Source organism: Gracilinanus agilis, chromosome 4 (genome assembly GCF_016433145.1).
Source record: "Gracilinanus agilis isolate LMUSP501 chromosome 4, AgileGrace, whole genome shotgun sequence".
NCBI lineage: Eukaryota > Metazoa > Chordata > Mammalia > Didelphimorphia > Didelphidae > Gracilinanus > Gracilinanus agilis.
Window position 1 is genome coordinate 63,293,308 of NC_058133.1, and position 16,787 is coordinate 63,310,094.

Below are 16,787 nucleotides of genomic sequence, written 5' to 3' on the forward strand. Positions count from 1 at the left end.
ATAAATGTCTGAGGCTTGTATTTAAGTTTTTGTCTTTCTGTCTTAATAGGTAACTAGGTGGCCCAATGGATAGAGTGCTGGACTTGGAATCAGGAAGACCTAAGTTCATATTTGTGTGGCTCTGGGCAAGTCACTTCACTCTATTTGCCTCAGTTTGCTTATCTGTAAAATGAGATGGAGAAGGAAATGGCAAGGTATTTAAGTATCTCTGCCAATAGAACTTCAAATGGGGTCATGAAGAATCAGACATAACTGAAACGAATGAATAACAACAAAAATTCCCATTTAGAATGTGCAGTCTCTGACACTGAGATCTGTTTCTATTTTCTATTCATTTCTTCAATATTTAGCATAGTGATTGGCACATAACAAGAATTTAAATGCCATTCCATTCATTCAGGAGCAATTTGAGTTTGCCAAGCCTGAGAATTATTTAGTAAAATAAAGTACATTCAGAAAACAATCATGTTGAAAAACAGAGCAATTACTTCTATTATGGGTAACCTAGACTAGAGAATCTGTTCAACTTTTCTACAAATTATTTCTATCTGTTAATGTTACCATTGCTCTAATTTCCTTCCCTCATATCCAGAATAAAACCTGATAGCATGTCACAAAACCTGGATTTGGAGTCAGAGATTAGAAAGGAATAGCCAAAAAGAAAATTTATATAGCAAGAGGAAGTACCCAGAACCAAACCCTTTCCAGTTCAAACTGCAGATTTTGTAAGAAAGGGTAAGGATAATGAATGTCGGGATACATACCTGTACACCGCGGTTGTTCAAAGTTCTGCTTTTACAAATCAAGAGTAGCCCAATTAGGCCGGAAGCAATGTCCCTTTGGATGTCCACGATACTATAATATGGTCTTGTTAAGCACTGAGCATCATTTCCCGCAGGTTCATCAGACTCCAGAATGTTCCACTTATAAGTATAAATTTCTCCTGGTTGGACAGCTCTAATCAGAGTGTTATTGTCTAAAGGAAAGTTTATTTGTAATAAATTTTCATTTCGAAAATGATTTCATAGGCAGAATTCTATTGGGCCAGGCTACAAGGGGAAAGGAAGGGAAAGTGTTCTGATACCATGAGACCTGGATCAATATCAGCTCTTTTCCAAATAGGAAGACCAAGTCGGCATTAAATGATTAGTGCGGAATTTGGTTCTTAGATATCCTTGAGCCCTCAGTTTCTTTAATTGTCAACCAATCAAAAATAAAGGGGGACAACTGGGTAGCTCAGTGGATTGAGAGCCAGGCCTAGAGATGGGAGGTCCTAGGTTTAAATCTGACCTCAGACACTTCCCTGCTGTGTGACCCTGGGCAAGTCACTTGACCCCCATTGCCTACCCTTACCACTCTTCTGTCTTGGAGCCAATAAACAGTATTGGCTCCAAGACAGAAGGTAAAGGTTTAAAAAATAAAATAAAATAAAGGGATAGGAATTTTCAAGTCCAAAGACCCATTCTGGCAAAGAGACAAACACACTTAATAGCCAGAAAAAAATCCACTCTATCACATGTGACATCATAATAAAATCTGATATATATATGTATGCATGTACATACATATATATATAATAGACCTAAGTTAATTATATACATTATTTTAGTTTATTCTTGTGAAATATTTTCAGGCAAGTATTACAAGTATTATTAATTTCATTTTGAAGATGGATTGCCATTTGGTAAATATGCAAATATAGACAGCTAGGTAGATGGGAGAGTACTAGATCTGGTGTCAGGAAGACCTGAATTCAAGACTATTCTCAGATACTTAATTAGCTATGTGACCCTGGATAAGTCACTTTAACTTCTGTATGCTTCATTTTCCTAACCCTGTGGTTCTTGTGAGGATAAAATGAGGCAATGTTTGTAAAAAGCCTTAAAGTGCTATGCCAGCTCTAAATGCTAGCCATTATTATATACCAATGGAACCAATGATTTCCTCAATGTTGGGTACTCTTGATATGGGAATTCCTGCTACTGCTTTAGCTCTGATATTATGCCTGTCTATTACCTAGTGTGTAAATCATATTCTGAGATATTCAAAGGTAAATTGACTTGCTCAAAACTCACAGCTCCCCAGAGTTAGCAGCAGGATATGAAAACAAGTTTTCTAACTCCAAGCCCCAACAGTCATCATTCCACTATGCTTCACTAACTCCAAAAGAATTCAAACTCAATATAATACAAGAAGCCAGGTGGATGTTGTGATAATCAACAAGGAAAACTCATCCTTACTGATGCGACTTTAAGGCTGCTAGAGTATTTTACAAAAGAAGAAGATATTTTGGCATCATAGAGATTAAATACTTGTTCATGTTTTGTTATTGTTTGTTGTTGAGTCATTTCAGTTGTGTCCAACTTTCTTAACCCATTTGGGGTTTTATTGGCCTAGATACTGGAGTGGTTTGCCATTTCCTTCTCCGGTTCATTTTACAGATGAAGAAACTGAGGCAAACAGGGGTAAGTGACTTGCTCAGGGACATTCAGCTAGTAAGTGTCTGAGGCCAGATTTGTCCTCAAATTCTCCTGACTTCAATGCTGCTAACTGCCCTGAAACTTGTTTATGATACTTAGCTAATAAATGGATAGGTTGAAGCTCAAATTAATTTCTTCCATTGTTCTCATCCCCATGATACTTGTCTACAGTACTCCATTGTTATCCAACCCCTGGGAAAGCACTGAGATAGTCATTCTCATGTCTGTGACAAAAGGATTTGGAATCTCATTTGAGTGGCATAATTATGCAGTTGTTTTAGTGTGGTCATCCACTAGGGGTTGCTAAGACAACAAGAAAAAGACACAGTTCTGTATAATGATTTACCTGATCCTTCTAGGTGTTGGGAAATCATAGGATCATAGATTTAGCCCTGGAGTGGATCTTAGAGATCCACGCTCTGGTCCAATCTTAGAGATCCACATCTTAGAGATCCACATCTAGTCCAATCTCTCGCATTGTGAAGATGAGGAATTAGAAGGTTAGAGAGGCTAACTTAACCCCAAATCAAGCGGGTGACAGAGCAGAGATTGGAACCCCAGATCTTTTAATGCCAAATCTGCACTTCCCCTACTATACCACACTGGTCTGGGATTCTTCTTATCTTCAGTACTGCGTGAGAGTGTTGACTGTACTATTTCTATAAGAAATCAGTAGAAAAACTACTTTGTTGATATATTAGAAGACAGGAAGCAGTTTCATCTAACACTTGTGAAGAGAGGGACAAACCTGAAGTAGAAAAATTGGTAGTTGTTTCTTCAGCTGTGGTAAGTGTTACTCCGTGAGGATAAATACTGTAGGGACGGCTGGCCATGTTTTTGAATACAATCTATCAAGGCGGGGAAAAAACACACACACACACAAAAACCACAAGTTCAGTAATTAAGTCCACTAGGTCTAATACCATTCAATTAAAATGACTTGTGAAAGTCTACCCTCATGTGTAGACTGTGGGGGAGAGGGCAATAATACCCATTATCTAAATGCTAGTTTTTCATGATTACCTGGGTTGTTCCTCACTGGGGCATCTGAGAATCTACAACTCTTCCTTATGGATGAAAGGAAAACTGTTCTAAATTTGCTCCAGTTGCTCTTAACTAACTATAAGTTCATCTCAGGGATATTCTAGTATTTTTGACAACCATCTCTCATAGGGAAAATGTACATATGAAACACTTTAAATTTAACCTGAATTGTTAATATTTTCCTCCTCATTTTCTTAAGTCTAGGCAATCAACAAAACAATAAATCAAGCCTTGATTTGTAGTATTTGCTGATTTCCAAAGTATAAATGGTTACCCTGAAAATTTGACAGTTGGCACTCACAAATCCATATGAGCTGACTCCATCTAGCATGTCTCTGGTCCAGCCTCTCTTCTTAGTTCTCTCTAAGCAATAAGTTCTGTCTGGTCCCCTCAATCCTCCACCATTATATTCCCAGTCAAAGATAGAGAAAAGGTCAGAGAGCTCTGAGATCAGAGGATAAGAGAGGAGCTATGATCTAAGCCTATCATGGGTTCTTTTTCCTTTTTAAAAATATTTTGATAGCCATTTCAACATATTTGGTTTCCTTTCTCATCTTATGTATTTTATTTTATGCATCTAAAAATAAAATTCTGAGAAGAGGTCCAGAAGCTTCATCAAACTTCCTCAGGGGTCAGTGATACAAAGTGGCTAAGAACCCCTGCTGTAGAGTCTTCTCAGTCTTCTATCTCAAAGGCTACTTGAAAAAGATATTCTCTCCTATATTTCTGAAAGCATCTTCACAGGTAGGACATGGGCAGAGATCAGTCCTAGACTGCCCATGTTAGCATTGTTTATGCTATTAAGACAGTAAAGAAGGGAACAGCAAGGTGGCTCAGTTGGATTGAGAGCCAGGTCTAGAGATGGGAGATCCTGGGTTCAAATCTGACCTCAGCTACTCTCTAGCTGTTTGACCCTGGGCAAGTCACTTAACCCCCTCCCAGCCATTGCTTAGCCCTTATAGCTCTTTTGTTTTATTGGTTATATATACATAATTGATTCTAAGATAGAAGGTAAGGGTTTAAAAAAGAAAAGATTGTAGAGAAGAGGAAAAGAAAAAAAAATGCATACCTTTTCTTTTCCTTTCACTATTTACAAAACAAATAGTGTTCAAAATGAGTTTGACCTACAGTTTAAAAACAAACAAACAGAGCAGATACTCTTATCAACTATTCTTCTATCTGTGTTCCACCATGACTTACTTACTTTGAGGGTATCTCTGACTTGGGCCCTAATGATTGGTCCCAAGATACCAGTTTCTTGGGGATCACTACTTTCCACGCGTTTAGTGAAAGATCCATCTTGGTACTGTTTGTAGACAACCTTCTTATAACGTGTTCCAATTTGGTTTCCCAAATTGGTGTGCCAAAATTTATATTTTCTAAAATAAAAAAGAGAATCATAAATAAGATTAAGTTTAGTTCTTCCTTTCATTGAAACTCTAGCTCATTATTAGTGGTGGTGGAAAAGGTTCTAGAGAATGGAAGTGCAAGAGAGCTTGGGAATAATCTTATATTGTATGATGAGGAGTCTCATGGGAGTGTTCTGGCCCTCTAGTGGGGTTGCCATGAATAAAAGAAGTGATGATCCATTTCATCATTACCTGCCCCAAGGTGTTTAAGGGAGCAAAAGGTTGCTATATCTTGGATTAAAATGGACTAAGTAGAGCATGGAACAGCTGGTGGTAGAATGGATAGAGTGCTGGGTCTGGAGTTAGGAAAGCCTGAGTTAAAATCCAGGCTCAGACACTTACTAGCTGCATGACCCTAGGCAAGTCACTTAATCTCTGTCCACCTCAGTTTCCTGAACCATTACAAGGGGATGATAATAGCCCCTACCTCATAGGGCTGTTGTGAGGATGGATGAGATAATATTTGTAGAAAGCACTTACTATAGTATTTGGACCTTTGTTGTAACCAAGTCCACTTCAGATTCCATCACAACAATCTTTAATTTCTGCCCAACCCAATGCTGATTGAAGTGAGTTTAGGGAAATGGTGAGGAAAGGCAGATTAATTTGGGAGAGTCAAAGAGAAACCTTTTCTCTATATCCTAGGTGTCACACACCTATGTCATCTTGTACTGATATACTTTTGTAACTGAAACAAGCATTCTAGTAGTAATATAGCCACTTACTTGTCCTTATTGTCTTCGTTTTCTGGGGCATAGTCCCAAATGACTTCCTCTGCAGCAATGAAGTACTCCCACTTCTTAATGTAACGCCTCTGTTCACGGGTTAATTTCTTTACCTTTCTGGTCGCTTTGGGGCATTTTTCAATTTTGAGGTATGCCTTCATCCCAGCTGATTCAGGATATACAGAGGGTAGTGAGAAAATGAGATAGAAGACAATTATCTCTACCGAAACACAAAGCCTTTAAAATAATATTGTATAAAGTTATAGAGTCAGGAGTCCTAACAGAATAGTCTGAAACTGTTAAGAGAGCTATCCTGGAACTGATATGGAGAGGGGAGCAGGGAATAGAAAGACATGGAGGAATTAGGCAGAAAATACTTAGTAAAAACTCATTTGCTTGTCCTTGATATGGACATTTGACATAATTTCTGTTCTACTAACATCTCATGGTATAGGTTCAAGAAGGATCTTGATAATAAGATGATCATTTAGAGGACATCCAGAATGGATCAAGTTCTTTAAGTTTTTTCCCATGTGAAGACAAATTGAAGGATACGGGGATGTTTATCCTGCAGAAGAGATAACTTGAGAGAGGAAGGGTATAATCTCTGTCTTTAAGTACTTGAAATACTGCCATGTGAAAGAAGGATTAACTTGGTTTGGTTTGTCCCTACAGTTCAGAACTGGGAGAAATGTTTGAATGGGGCAGAGAAACAAATTTAGATTTCTTGTAAAGAAAACTTCTTAACAATTGGAGTTAACCAAAAGAATAATGGGCTTTCTCTAGAGGTGTGGATTCCCCCTTACTAGAAATCTACACTCAAAGCTCAGGTACCCAATTGTTGGGTATCTTTAATGGAGATTATTCTTCCAATAGCTCAATATATTTGGTCAGACCTTAAATATTCCAAAATAACAATCTTTATATCTGAGTGTATTTATGGTCCTATTTCACTTTCTCTTTTCTGCCCCTTTCTGTGAGAAAGAAGGTTTTCTTTGTTTTCTCAAGGTTTTCAGTAGACCACTTCCTTCCCTCATCATCCTGATTGGAATGCTGACTAGATGTGAGTTGTATAGCTCTTAGAACCCAGCTAATAAGATTCTTCTCTCCTAGATTCTGGTAGGTGGGGGCAGGGATGAGAGAAGAGCCCTCAGGAATAATCGGCTTGTAATAGGATCCATTTCCTTCATTCCAGCCTCTAAAGATCACTTGTGGAACTTATGAAATATATGTGACCTTGACTATATTTAAGTGCATCAGAAAAAGACAGACAAGGCAGCCTCCAAAGGTGGATTAAGTTTCCTGAACATGTTCACTTGTTATTGACACTTAAAGAGATGTAGTAGACACAGGGAAATAAAAATAGCTCAATGGGGAATGAAAAAACCCATTGTCCTAGGTATAACTTGCTCCCATGGTCCCTTGTAATGCTGCCCACAAAAAAATAAGTTCCTTCCCCAATGGTGGACATGGAAGGTACTGTGATCTTGAAGGAGGGAACATCTCTTTCTATTTTTAATGTAAATCTAGGTCACCCCTCCCACAGTATACCCCTTCAGGTGACAGAGAAACTTGATTTTTCCAAGTGAGAAGGGTCTCCTTGCCTTGAAAATGCTTTGGGTTGAGAGAAGATATCTTCCACCTTCCCTCATGGCTCACAGTCATATTTGCAGTGATTGACGTGCCTCCAACAATGGGGATGGTTGAGACTTTGCGATAGTTATGTTCTAGGACCTGCCCATTGAAATGAATAGAAAATAATTCCGGGCCAGAGCTCATTCCAATTAGATGCCAACTAATCTGGTCATAGGCACAGACTGTTACATCTGAAAGAGAAGGAATAGCCAAGGTCAGAACAGTCAGTGAGTTCAATGCCCCATGTTCCCAAGCCCAGAGATTATCAAAAAGTCTTGGCTCCGTTCAGCTCCAGGACAAGCCATGACATTCATAGAACCTTTAAAAGAAGGGGGTGTTAAGGGTTTATGCTCCTCTGCTACCGTGCTGAGGTTAAACCTTGTCCAAACTTCACGAGAGCTTTCGCTGCTTTGGGATTTGCTTCTTAATTGATTTAATGACAGAAGGAGTTGCTAACTCATTCTATCAAGGAGTATGGCCAAATTCCCATAATGCTCATCTGAGTACCTAGGAGCAGGGGAAGAGAATAGAAGCAGAGTGGATAAATTCATGTGTGAAGGTATTTTTGTGTGTTAATTAATGGTCAGTAAACAAGCATTTATTAAGCATTTACTGTTCCTGGGGACAGGGAGAAGGGCAAAAATAATCTCTGCTCTCAAGGAACTCATCCTTTCATGGGGGAAACAACATGCAGATAATATGTACAGACCAGGGTAAGTAGAAGGTAATAGAAACAAGGCATTTGTAGTGGTTATGGGGCTGGGACTGGCTTCTTACATAAGGTGGGATTTGAACAGAGTCTTGAAGGGAGTCAGGAAAGCAAAGTGAGGGGGCAGTATGGAGGAAGAACATTACAGGAATGAGGAACAACCAATGCAAAGATGTGAAATAGAGAAACGAAGTGTTGTGTTTGACAAAAACCAAAAAATCAGTGTCCCTGGAGTAAAAGTCCATGGAGGAGAGTGAGATGTAATAATCTGGAAAGGAAGGAAGGAATGAAATGGCCAACAGCTTTAAGAACCAAAGAGAGTTATATTATATTTGATCCTGGAGACAATAGGGAACCACTGGAGTTTTTGAGTAGTGGAATGTTAAGGTAAGATCTGAGCTTTAGGAATATCATTTTGGCAGCTGAGTGGAGGACACATTAGAAAGGAGAGAGACTAGAGACAGGAAGACCAACCAGAAGGGCATTGCAATAGTGTAAATGTGAAATGATGAGGGTCTTCTTTTTTCTCTTCCATCCTTTCAGATAGAGAACTTCCTCTTTACATGTCATCGATGCTTAGCAAATGTTATTAACTAATGTCATTAAAAAATAAACTACAAACCCCATAACCAACTTGCATAATTCAGGAAATATCAATGGTTTCCCATCAATGCAGACAGAGTCTGTCGATGATTGAGAAAATGGATCCTCAGGAGTTACCTGTATCATATCGACATTCTTGTGACTATAGTCACACAACTAATGACTATTACATCTGAAATTTTAAACCCAGGTCTTTCTTATTCGAATCCCAGAATCCTATTTCCTATGATATACTGCTTCTACCCAGGGCTCCCTATCATCTCTAGGATCAAAGATAAAGTCCTCAGATATTTGGTCTTTCATTACCTGATCTCTTCCATCTTTTCAGTCTTATTACATTTCATACCTCCCTCCCCTTACCATATTTTTTAGGATTCCGTGACATTGGTCTCCTTGTTCTTCCCCAAATAAGACACCTTGTCTTCCCACACTGGGTATGTTCCTTGGCTTGCTTTTAACACATTATTACCCCCTTTGGAATGAGCTAGGGACTATCTTTTGCCTTTTTCTCTTCCCTAATGCTTAGCATAGTGCCTAGCACCTAGTAGGCTTTTAATTTAGGGGTAGCAAGGTAACACAGTGGGTAGAGTGCCAGGTCTGGAGTCAAGAGGACCTGGATTCAAATCTTACCTCAGACACTTCCCAGCTATGTAATCCTGGTCAAGTCACTTAACCCCAATTGCCTAGCCTGTGTTGCTCTTCTGTCTTAGAATTGATATTACAACAGAAGGCAAGTGTTTAAACAAGTAAATAAATAAAGTAAAGGTCACTTATTGACTGACTGTTTAGTAAACTGACATTATTAGTCCTTTCTTACAAGTGAACAAACCTGACTTGCCTAAACCATACAGTAAGCTACAAGAATGATTCAAGATTTAGGCTCAAACCTTTCATATGCCATTCCCCAATTAACAAATGGTCAAGAGATATGAATAGGCAGTTTTCAGATAAAGAAATAAAAACTATCAATAGTAACATTAAAAAATGTTCTAAATCCCTCCTGATTAGAGAAATGCAAATAAGAACAACTCTGAGGTACCACCTTACACCTAGCAGTAAAGGAAAATAATATATGTTGGAGGGGATGTGGCAAAATTGGGACACTAATGCATTGCTGGTGGAGTTGTGAATTGATCCAACCATTCTGGAAGGCAATTTGGAATTATGTTCAAAGAACTTTAAAAGCATGCATGCCCTTTGATCCAGCAATATCACTACTAGGTGTGTACCCCAAAGAGATAATAAAAAATGGCTATACAAAAATATTTATAGCTGATGAATGGTGGTCTCTTGGTGGTGGCAAAAATTTGGAAAATTAAGGAGTGTCCCTTGATTAGGAAATGACTGAACAAATTGTGGTATATGAGGGTGATGGAATACTATTGTGTTAGAAGGAATGATGAACTGCTTGATTTCTATATGAACTGAAAAGACCTCCATGAACTGACGCAGAGTGAAATGAGCAGAACCAGGAGAACACTGTACATAATAACTGAAACAATGTGGGATGATCAAATGTAATAAACTTTGCTACTAATAGCAATGTAATGATCCAGGACAATCACAAGAGACTTATGAGAAAGAATGCTATCCACATCAAGAGAAAGAACTGTGGGTATAGAAACACAAAAGAAAAACATATGACTTATCACTTGTTTATATGAGTATAGGATTTGGGGTTTTGGTTTTAAAAGAATACTCTATTACAAAAATGAATAATATAGAAATAAGTATTGAGGGTTAATACATGTGTAACCCAGTGGAATTGCTTGTCAGCTTCAGGACAGGGGAAGAAAGAGGGGAGGGAGAGAAAACGAATCATGTAACCATGGGAAAATATTTAAAAATAAATAAATATTAAAAAAAACCTTTCATGAGGTGGTAATTTTCAGGGTTAAATTTGACAAGTATTTATTAAGCATATACTATGTGTCAGGAACTCTATTAGGTATTATGGAAACAAAGATCAAAATGAAAACGTCCCTAACCTTTGAGAAGTTTTAATTACACTGCTGAAGACAATATGTACAAGTAAAGTAAATTCATCACATATAAGCTAAATATTTGACCAAAGCTGTGATTTCATTGTCTGATGAACAGGAGCAACTAGGTGGATGGACCTGAAGTCAGGAGGTCTTTTCATCCTGGGTTCAAATCCAATCTTAGACACTTACTAGCTCTGTGATTCAGCAAGTCATTTAACCCTATTTGCCTCACTTTTCTTATCTGTAAAATGAATTGGAGAAGGAAATGGCAAACCACTTCAGTATCTTTGCCAAGAAAACCCCAAATGGGCTCATGAAGAGCTGGATGCAACAGAACAACAATATAAGAAGATGAGCAAATTCCCTTTAGCAATATATATTGGCAACTGATGTGTTGGCCTCGGAATAAAATCAAAGTCCCTAAGCAATATTAATTTCAGGAACATTGAATAATGTTAATTTAAAAGGAAAATATTAAAAAAACAGCCACCACTCCACTTCTTTCCAAAATTCCTAACAAGCTTTAAATAAGCTCTGCTTATCCAGTGAAAGTTGCATAGTTTCCAGGTTAAGTGAAAATACTGTGAGTGGTATCTGTCTTTCTAGAGGAACTTGGGCCACCATGGCCACAGATTGGTGTTTTTTATTTGTTGATCGGAGACAAATTTGAATTAGTTCATCAAAGTTTTGCCATTAAACCATCTTATTTTTTAAAACCTAAATTGAGTCCATTTCTGAGTTCTGCTCTATTTTTCTCCTTGGATCCTGGTCTCATCCTTTAATATGCCAAGAGCTTAGACCTAAGACTTGAAAGGACTGATTGGTTCTGGTAGAGGTTGTATTGGGCTATAGATTAATGTGAGTTGGGAAACATAACAATAGACCACCTTACTTTTCTCTATATTATAATAACACATATTTACATAATACTTTAAAGTTTGTAGAGCGCTTTATATGTATCTAATTTGATCCTTGTGACAGCTCCTTGGAGTAGGTGATATTATTATACCCATCATACAGCTGAAGAATTTAAGGCCAAGAGTAGTTAAGTGACTTAAGTTTCACAGCCAGTAAATTTCTGAGGCAGGATTTGAATGGAGATCTTCCTGATTCCAAGGCCATTATTTCACTATTTCATTATGCTCTGAAACAAGGACTAAAACTAATTGGCTTAAAATTTTAACACAGGTTAAATCAATTTAGGCACTAGTAAGACACTCAGTAAGAGGCTCAGCTCACCCGTTACCTGGCAGTGTTCCATTCACGTAGCCGTTGACCGTATACATTAGGGAAGGAGATGGTTGCCAACTTTTGTTTTCATCAAATACAGCAAACATCAGCACATGTTGCTGGTCAAACATCTTTTGAGTGCCATCCTCAGTCAAGCTGCCTAGGAGGAAGAAACAAATATTTCTTAATAATTTCATTGAAAGGACAAATAAAATAAGTTAATTATTTCAAGGCAGCTGGTATGATCTCTTCTTAGATAGGAAAGATCTCAGAAAATAAGGGCTTAAATTAAGTAGCATTTTACAAAATGGTGGCATGGTGAACCTCTTCATTGCTTAGCTAGTGGTGCCATGTGGTTGGGAGATGAGAAACCCAACAGATTCTGAAGAAAGGTATGCTAGTGTCACACAGATGGCAATGGAAAGGGGCTTGGTGATTGTAAGTAATCAGCAACAGATGCCACCTATCATAGGATCATAGACCTAGAGCTGGAAGGAAACTTAGAAGGCTACTATGTAGTCCAAACGTCCTTCATCTACAGATGATGATACTGAGGATGGAAGGTTAAGAGACTTGGTTAAGTTCACACAGGTAGTAAACCCCAGAGGTGAGATTTGAACCCAGGTCACTCTATAATTAATGAGAAAATATGAAGAACAGAGGCAACTAGGTAGTGCAATAGACAAGTCATTAGATTTGGAATCAGGAATACTTGAACTCAAATCCAGCCTCAGATACTTACTTTTCTGCTTTCATTTAACCTTCGCTTACCTTTCTTACAGACAAACAAAGGTCCAACAAGGCCAGAGTTGAAATCCAGTACTAAGTTTTCATAGGAGTAATAGATGTATGTGAGACAAGGTGGGTCATCATCCGTGGGCCCACTGTCTTCAGTGATCTGCCATGTGTAGGTATATTCCCGACCGGGAGGGACAGCATCATCCAGTTTCTCCACAGGGGATGTTTGGTCTGCATAAGAGGCACCTAGAGATACAGACACAAGGATTATATCTCTCTTTGATGGATTTAATTACTTGAAAGAAAGGTATGGTGAGGTAGAAAGAAAGACTTGTTTTGCAAGCAGAAGACTTTTTGTCTAGGTTCGGCTCTGCCTCTCACTGATGACCACAGGCAAGTCTTTGAACCTTTCTGTGTCTCTGAACTTCAGTTATCTTCATTATAAACTTGGGGTAAAAATAGAGTGTGAAAGCTGGAACAACTTAACAAGTTATGGTATATGATTGTGATGGAATTTTATTGTGCTATAAAAAATAACAAGCAAGATGGTTTCAGAAAAATCTGGGAAGATTTATATGAACTGAAGCAAAATGAAGTGAGAAGAACCAAGAGAATATTTTACAAAGTATCAGCAATACTGTAAGGATGATTAACAGGGAAAGACTTAGCTGCTTTGAACAAACCAAAGATCTAAAACAATTCCAAAGGACCTCTGATAAAAAAAAAATAAATGCTATCTACCTCTAGAGAGAGAACTAATGAACTCTGAGAGCAGATTGAAGTATACTCTTTAAACTTCCTTTTTTCTTTTTTTGTTTTTGTTTTTTATCTGTGGTTTCTTTTGCAACATAACTAATATCGAAATACCTTTTTCATGACTTCACATCTATGACTGATATAAAGTTGCTTGCCTTCTCAAATATGAGAAAGGACTCAGAAGGAGGGAGAGAATTTTGAACTGAAAATTTTTTTTTTAATTTTATTTTAAACCCTTAACTTCTGTGTATTGACCCATAGGTGGAAGATTGGTAAGGGTAGGCAATGGGGGTCAAGTGACTTGCCCAGGGTCACACAACTGGGAAGTGTCTGAGGCTGGATTTGAACCTAGGACCTCCTGTCTCTAGGCCTGGCTCTCAATCCACTGAGCTACCCAGCTGCCCCCCTGAACTGAAAATTTTTAAAAATTATATTAAGAATATTCTGTGTGTAATTGGGAAATAGCTAATGAAATAAGTAAAACATTAAAAGGGGGAAATTATCAAATATCGTGTACAAATAAAGTATAGAATACGATGAGAATAATTCTGGACAAAATTTTTCATAAAAATGTCATTTGAATTGAATCCATGAAAAGGGTTAGTGACATTGTTCTTGAAGGAAGAAATTTCAAAGAGAAGGATTTCAAAATGCAATGAAAAGGAGGTAGTGCATTCTAGCTAGAATTAGAAGGACAGTATTTATAAGAATGATAATAATGAAAACTAAAAGAAATTCTGAACAATTGAAATAATCAATCATGGTACAGAAACTAAATAATGAAAACACATGTTCCTCCTCTCAAAAGCAAGTGGGAGATTATTGGGACAGAATGTTGAAAACATTGTCAGATTCAGTCACCATATCAATTATTTGCTTAACTGTTTTCTCTTTGCCACAAAGGAAGGTTCAATTCCAGGTAAGAGAGTGCTCTCTGGAAATGATTGTTGTAAGCAGTATTGTATAGGAAAAAAGTGAACTGAGCTCTGGAATTCGAGGATCTCAGTTCAAATCTAAATTACTGCCTCTGTGATTTTGACATGGCACTTCAACCTCAGTTGGCCTCAGTTTCCTCATCTGTAACATCAGAAGGTTGAACTAGATATTCCCTGAGATCTCTTCCAGTTCTAGATCTATATAATACTATGATTAGCTGAATGTATCAGTAAAGCATTATTAAAAATATTATAAATATTATGGAAAGTGTCAGAGTAAACACTCATTCTCTGGTTCCTGTCTTTTGTTGATTAGTCCAGGGGTCTTTCCACTAGATCAGATTCCCCTCTAAAACCTTTACAAGTGTAAGTGCTGTGGAATACATTTTAAAAAGTATCTGGACTTAGGAAGTTTTTAAAGCATCTAACATTTTCTAAGAGTCAAAAAGCTATTGCTATCTGAAAAGAATTAAGGAAGGGAGATGGTGGGAGTGTCTTCTGATAAACAGGAAACACCACCTCTGGGAACTTGCACAACTCAGCTAGGAAAGAGCAAACAGTGCCTGATAAGAAATGTCAGCTTCCTCCCATCGTGCCCAGTACCTTCATTAGAACTTGAGGAACCACTGTTGGATTATGGTAATCTTGAACAAAGCTTGGTTACCCTAAAATTTCTGAACTGCTTGCCCTCGACTCTTTGCTTCAAAGCCACTCAATGTAAAACGGTGGTGGTGGACTTTACACTGTTCCTCATTCATACTGTTAAAGATTTACTGAAGACTCTAGAGGATAAAAGTGGGAAGATCTCCCTTTGCTTTGGGAGGCAGCTTTCCTGATTTCCTTTAAAGTTAAGGCTCTTTCTCTTCTCAAACTAGTCTATGTACTCAATTTTCCCATTGTAGACCCACAGAATGCAAATTATTAACAATAATTTGTTGTTATATCATATCACAATAATAATAGGTAACATTTATTAAGTATTTTAGCATAGTTTGAGAGTTTTGCATTTGACCCTTAACACAATCTGAGATAGATGTTCATATTATCACACCTTTACACATATTAAGAAACTGAGACAGAGAGGTGTAAAAGATCATTCAGTTAGTAGCATCCTGAAGGAGAATTATGAACTAGAATATCCTTGACCCAAGTCCCAGCATTCTATCCACTGTTCCATGGGGAGGTTTTTTTTTTCCTTTGCAGAGGAAAGTATGACTTTTGTGCCCCCAGGGCCTGAGAATCAGCATGTAAGAAAAAGAGAAAATTATTGGAACAATGAGATTTCAAGTAATTTATGTGCCAGAGGAATAGAACTATCAGTGTTTCAGCAGCTAACTCTCTCTCTCTCTCTCTCTCTCTCTCTCTCTCTCTCTCTCTCTCTCTCTCTCTCTTTCCTTCCCTCCCTTCACCTCACCTGAATTACCACGTTAGAATCAAAAAGAGATGGGGTAACTAGATGACTCAGTGGATTGAAAACCATGTGTGGAGATAGCCCTGGTTTGAAATCTGACACCAGATACTTCCTAGCTCTGTGACTCTGGGAATATCACTTAACCCCACTGCCTAGCCCATACTGCTCTTCTGCCTTGGAGCCAATACATAGTATTGATCCTAATATGGAGGATAAAGGTTAAAAAAAAAAGTCAAGTATCTGAGGTCAGATTTGAACCTAGGACCTTCCATCTCTAAACTTGACTCTCAATCCACCAAGCCACTTAGCTGTCCCTGTTCCAGGTAACTTTCAAAGACCAGTTGTACTGGGGGTCTCTTCATTGGGAGGTTTCTTCCTGCAAGGATGAAATCATAGGTCTAGATCTTTTCTTTCACTAGTACAGGGAGTCTCAGTGAGGAAATAGTGGCTAAAGGGTCAGCCTATGAGTCAAAATGACAAAGGTTCCAGTCCTACCTCTGACATATATTGACTGTATGACTCTGGGCAAAGTGTTTGACATCTGAATGTTCCAAATACCTTTCTAAGATGGGAATTTGCAGACCAGTTTCTTTGTGGGAGGTTTCTTTGTGCAAAGAGAAAACCATGTGCTGGATTTGGCATTACATTGCTATCAGGACACCTCAGTGAAGAAATATTTTTGCATCTAATAAGTGCTTCACAGTACTTGTAGGGAGTACGTTAGTACCAAAAGCAGGTTCATATTTATAATATCTGAAAACTACAGGTTGAATCATGGGTCTGGATCTGGTATTTCATTGGTATGGGGAACATTCAATGAGGAAATTTCTTTGTATACAGAAAGTGTTCAATAATACTCATCAGGAGTAGATTGATGGCAAAAGCAGGTTCAAATTTATAAAGCTCAACACTACAGGTTGAGAATTCAACTGGATAGCATTGCATTTTGTGATAATGCAAAAGTATTTTGGCTACATTTTTTTCCTCCTTGCCTATTTTCCCAGTTAATCCCCTTTGTGTTTGTGTTTAATAACCAGAGAACTGTTTCATAAGGATTAATGAATTCTCTCAGGAAACGTCAGTAAAAAGCACTGGTCTAGAAATCAGATGTTCTAGGCTGGAATCCT

The 16,787-nt window shown here is 38.0% G+C and overlaps 1 protein-coding gene across 1 annotated transcript in view; it reads right to left on the minus strand.

Annotated features, from left to right (window-relative positions):
- Positions 1-16,787, minus strand: part of F5 (coagulation factor V) — an 87,018-nt gene that overhangs the window by 52,218 nt on the left and 18,013 nt on the right. Inside the window, 7 exon segments of the mRNA XM_044674876.1 lie at positions 765-976; positions 3,229-3,328; positions 4,729-4,903; positions 5,659-5,824; positions 7,263-7,484; positions 11,837-11,980; positions 12,592-12,804. Of these exon segments, the coding sequence (XP_044530811.1) occupies positions 765-976; positions 3,229-3,328; positions 4,729-4,903; positions 5,659-5,824; positions 7,263-7,484; positions 11,837-11,980; positions 12,592-12,804 (1,232 nt within the window).